This window comes from Myxine glutinosa, chromosome 5 (assembly GCF_964187855.1).
Source record: "Myxine glutinosa chromosome 5, kmMyxGlut1.1, whole genome shotgun sequence".
NCBI classification, from domain to species: domain Eukaryota; kingdom Metazoa; phylum Chordata; class Myxini; order Myxiniformes; family Myxinidae; genus Myxine; species Myxine glutinosa.
Window position 1 is genome coordinate 64,832,499 of NC_136265.1, and position 4,468 is coordinate 64,836,966.

A 4,468-nucleotide genomic window follows, 5' to 3' on the forward strand; every position below is an offset into this window, starting at 1 on the left:
AACAAAATTGAAAAGCCTTCGGAACACAAAACATACTGTTTTTAAGGACATCATAAAGGACACAAACTACGGGCATGAATAACTAGTTTGACGTGTTAATAAATGAGGTGGTGTAAAAGAGGGTACATCCACGGCGGTAAACTTCTGATTCAATGGCTTGTTGTGGGTTTTTTTTTTAACTTGTTGCTGTCGCTGTATCAACACAGCCGTACATCAGCCAGCACGTTGTTGTTGTTGTTGTTGTTGTTGTTGTTGTTGTTGCTGTTCTTGCATACCCGAGACAGTTCAGTTCTGTGTTGAACAAGCCCGCGGCATGGAGGCAGCCGATGATCTCGTAAGAGCGACCCATAGATCCCCCAAATATAGGATGGTGTACCCCCACCTTCACAAATTCAGGGCCACCACAGAGGAGGAAACGAGAGGAAGGGTGAAGGAGGGAAAAGGAGAGTGGGAGAGATTTTAGTGCTAATCTTGGATTTTGCCAGCCTTCTTGGAATTTGGACATTTACTTGAAATATAAATATTATTTTCTGGTAAAAATGTATTCCCTGACATCCATTAATTATAAAATGTATGAAAAAACACATGAACCACGTATGGTACGTTAGGGCCAATTTATATTCTGGCGGCAGCTATATTGGTTTATGGCACGGAGCCAGAAAAGTTAGCAATCTTGAAAGGATAACTGCCACCCATTTTGTTCAGCACCCTTCATTTATATGGAAACCACCTCTAAATCTCAAAGCATTCTTGTCACGAGACCTTAAACATTGATCCCTTTACTTTCGGTTCCGCCTCATGGCAGATGAACAGAGACACAGGACCAGTTTTAAATGGTAATGGAGTACTATTCGTTCTGCTTTTTAAAATGATGATGTTTCACCGCAATTGTGATTTATTGATGGTTTTTTGAATTGTCTTTGCAGAGAATCAATTGAAATTGGTTTTTTATTCTCAGTCAAGTTCGCAATTGTTTGACAGTGAAGTTTCATTCAATCAGAACATGACACAGACTTCTTATCAGGAAGTCAACAACTACAGCAGTGTATTAACTAAGAACAATTGTAGTTCGACATTCAAGAAAATTGAAAGGAACGAGAAGCTGTACAAGTGTTCTGTTTGCAAGAAAACATTTATCTCGTTAAAGTCTTCAAAGAGATGTCAAGCAATACACAGACGGGGGACGCCATACAAGTGCAATGTGTGCAGCAAGGAATTTTCTTGGTTATCAACATTGAAATGTCATCAAGTAAAACACACAGGAGAGAAACCTCATAAATGTCCTGTGTGTAGCAAGAATTTCACTCGTTCATCAAATTTACAAGTACATCGAAAGTTACACACAGGAGAGAAACCTTATAAATGTCCTGTGTGTAGCAAGAATTTCACTCGTTCATCAAATTTACAAACACATCGAAAGTTACACACAGGAGAGAAGCCTTATAAATGTCCTGTGTGCAGCAAGGATTTTGCTTGTTCATCATATTTACAAATGCATCAAAGAACTCACACAGGAGAGAAGCCTCATAAATGTCCTGGGTGTAGCAAGGATTTTGCTCATTCATCACATTTACAAACACATCAAAGAACACACACAGGAGAGAAGCCTTATAAATGTCCTGTGTGTAGCAAGGATTTTGCTCGTTCATCAGATTTACAAACACATCAAAGAACTCACACAGGAGAGAAGCCTTATGAATGTCCTGTGTGTGGCAAGGATTTTGCTCGTTCATCAGATATACAAACACATCAAAGAACACACACAGGAGAGAAGCCTTATAAATGTCCTGTGTGCAGCAAGGATTTTGCTCGTTCATCAAATTTACAAATACATCAAAGAACTCACACAGGAGAGAAGCCTTATAAATGTCCTGTGTGCAGCAAGGATTTTGCTCGTTCATCACATTTACAAACACATCAAAGAACACACACAGGAGAGAAGCCTTATAAATGTCCTGTGTGTAGCAAGAATTTTGCTCGTTCATCACAATTACAAACACATCAAAGAACTCACACAGGAGTGAAACCTTATAAATGTCCTGTGTGAATCAAGGATTTAACTTGTTCATCAACTTTATAAAGACATCAAGTAAAACACACCGGAGAGAAGCCTTATAAATGTCCTGTGTGCAGCAAGGATTTCACTCATTCATCAACTTTGCAAACACATCAAGTAATACACACAGGAGAGAAGCCTTATAAATGTTCTGAAGGTTCTGTTGTTCTGAATGAATGTATTATCTCCGCCATTGAACTGAACGCATTAAGCTCGTTTGGTCATCCATGTTACCCTGCGGTGTTCACCAAGGGTAGTTACGCAACAACTGGTGTCAGGAGAATGGGATTCAAACCTAGTGGACACTCGGTGTCCGAAGGTTGTGAGTTTGACACCCGCTGGGTGCAAATTGCGCTCGGCTTTCAGAATCAATTTTTTTTCATGATTGTCTTTCTCTAGTCAAGCGGGAGGTAATCGTCGTACCAAGGTGTCCAAATTTTATAGTCGATTGAGATGCGAGGCGCAACATCGCGTTCCCGAGAAATTTAACCCTTGGATGCAGTGATTGGGCCTCGAAGGCCCACCATGTTTTTTTGTTGCAAAAAATACGTTGTACAATTGTTTTTTAGAATGAGCCTCATTTTTGCCGACTTTCATGTTGTTACACAAAATTCAGTGACATAAATAAAATAAAAATTTCATTCAGGCTCGTGGGAAAATCTTCATTCTTCACTTTTAACCCGAAAATCCGGCACGAATGCAGGCCTGGGGCCTTCGAGGTCCCGCATAAATGTTGTTGTACTACGATGTTATATCATTATTTTCTTGATATGAGCCTCATTATATGCTCCTATAACTTGGTTACAAATAATTCAGTGACAAAAATATGAAGATTTTAATTCAAGTTTGTTGGGAAAAGCTTCATTCTTCATTCATAACACTAATGCAGGCCTGGGGAATTGGAGGCGCCCCATCTCTCCCCATCTTGTCGACCGCTCCCTTTATTTTGTGTTTTCTGTGTCGGTTTGACTTTCTGTGTGATTAATGTTAGCTCTTTCATGAGCCTCGATCTTGTATATAAAAAAAACAAACACAGGACACACACACACACGCACACACACACACACACACATATATGCACACAAACAAACACACACACACACACACACACACACACACACACACACACATATATATATATATATATTTATTTATTTATATATATATATATATATATATATATATATATATATATATATATATATATATATATATATATATATATATATATATGTATTGTCGCGCAATCGCCGTAGTTAATATCAGGCGGTCACGGATGCCGATCGCGAAGGCTTTAACCCCTGAGGCGAAAACTCAATGGCGGATTCCAAAACCAAAAGCTACCCCAAGGCGCGCGGAATGGAGGGGAGCGGCGAGACCCCCGCAGCCTTATCTATTGAATTAATCACCCGGAAAACTGCATTCAAGTATGTACAGAAAATAATAGAAGGATTTATTCAAATAAAAGCAAGGACAGGAAAAGCATGCGCCGGTAATGAAATATTCTAAATCGGGATCCCGCACACCAGATATCGAATACAAGACGAGGAGATATGAATACCAAAATAAAGTCGTTCGTTTTGTTTTTGTGAACGCGGAGCTTGGCCTTATCTGGTCTCGTCGTTGGCTTTGGCTGCCGTCCAACACGCGGCTCCTTTCGTCCCGGGGCACGCCTCGCTCCAAGTTCCAAAGCACCATGCACCAAGCACCGACCACCACGAGGTCGACCGTCGTACACGGTCGACAAGCCAACTCGGATCTCTCCGGGACGGCCAGCTCAGGAATCTCACTGGAATCTGCGAGCCAACGCAACCCGGGATCTCACAAAACTGCCAGGGCCAGGAATCTCACGAGTGCGCAACTGCTCAACTCGTGCGTAACTCACTTGGGATCTCTGAACGACTCTCCTCGACTGCCAAAATGGAGTTCGGCGCTCGTTAATCTCCCCGGCCGGTGATGTCAGCTTTGGCGCGCTGCCAACCAATCAGAGCCTCGTAACTTCCCGCCCTCTTTCGACCCGCTTCGCGCCTAACGAGCACAGCCCTCCTGGGCGTGGTACTCAAGGTGGATAGGCCTGTCGGAGGTCCAAACGCGGCGGCCATATGATGGTGTCCTGGTCTGGTTTCTTCCGAAGTCATGTCAGGGGAGGGCGTTACTTAGTGTTGCACTAAGGATCCGTCGGTATGTCTATGTGGTGTGCAGTGCCAAAAGGGACAAATGTTTGGCTAACCAGGTGAGACATACAAGGGCGCTTCTCCTTAATCCCTGCACTACTTATCACTCGAACCTCCTGGTAGATTCACAATTATACATCTTAACTGACAAAACGCCTACACATGAACTTATTACAGGGTAGTTTTCCTTACCGTGACATCTCGAAGCATGTTACCTATTCAGCTCTATTCTGCTCGA

The 4,468-nt window shown here is 42.1% G+C and overlaps 1 protein-coding gene across 1 annotated transcript; it reads left to right on the forward strand.

The window, feature by feature from the left end:
* Positions 1-1,003: 1,003 nt before the first annotated feature.
* LOC137428565 (uncharacterized) lies at positions 1,004-2,139 on the forward strand. Its single transcript, XM_078777323.1, has one exon. The coding sequence runs from the start codon at positions 1,004-1,006 to the stop codon at positions 2,045-2,047; it is 1,044 nt and encodes a 347-aa protein (XP_078633449.1). The 3' UTR covers positions 2,048-2,139.
* The last annotated feature ends 2,329 nt before the right edge of the window (positions 2,140-4,468 follow it).

Coding starts and splice junctions, on each gene's coding strand:
- LOC137428565 (XM_078777323.1), top strand. CDS start 1,004: ATGACACAGACTTCTTATCAGGAAGTCAACAACTACAGCAGTGTATTA.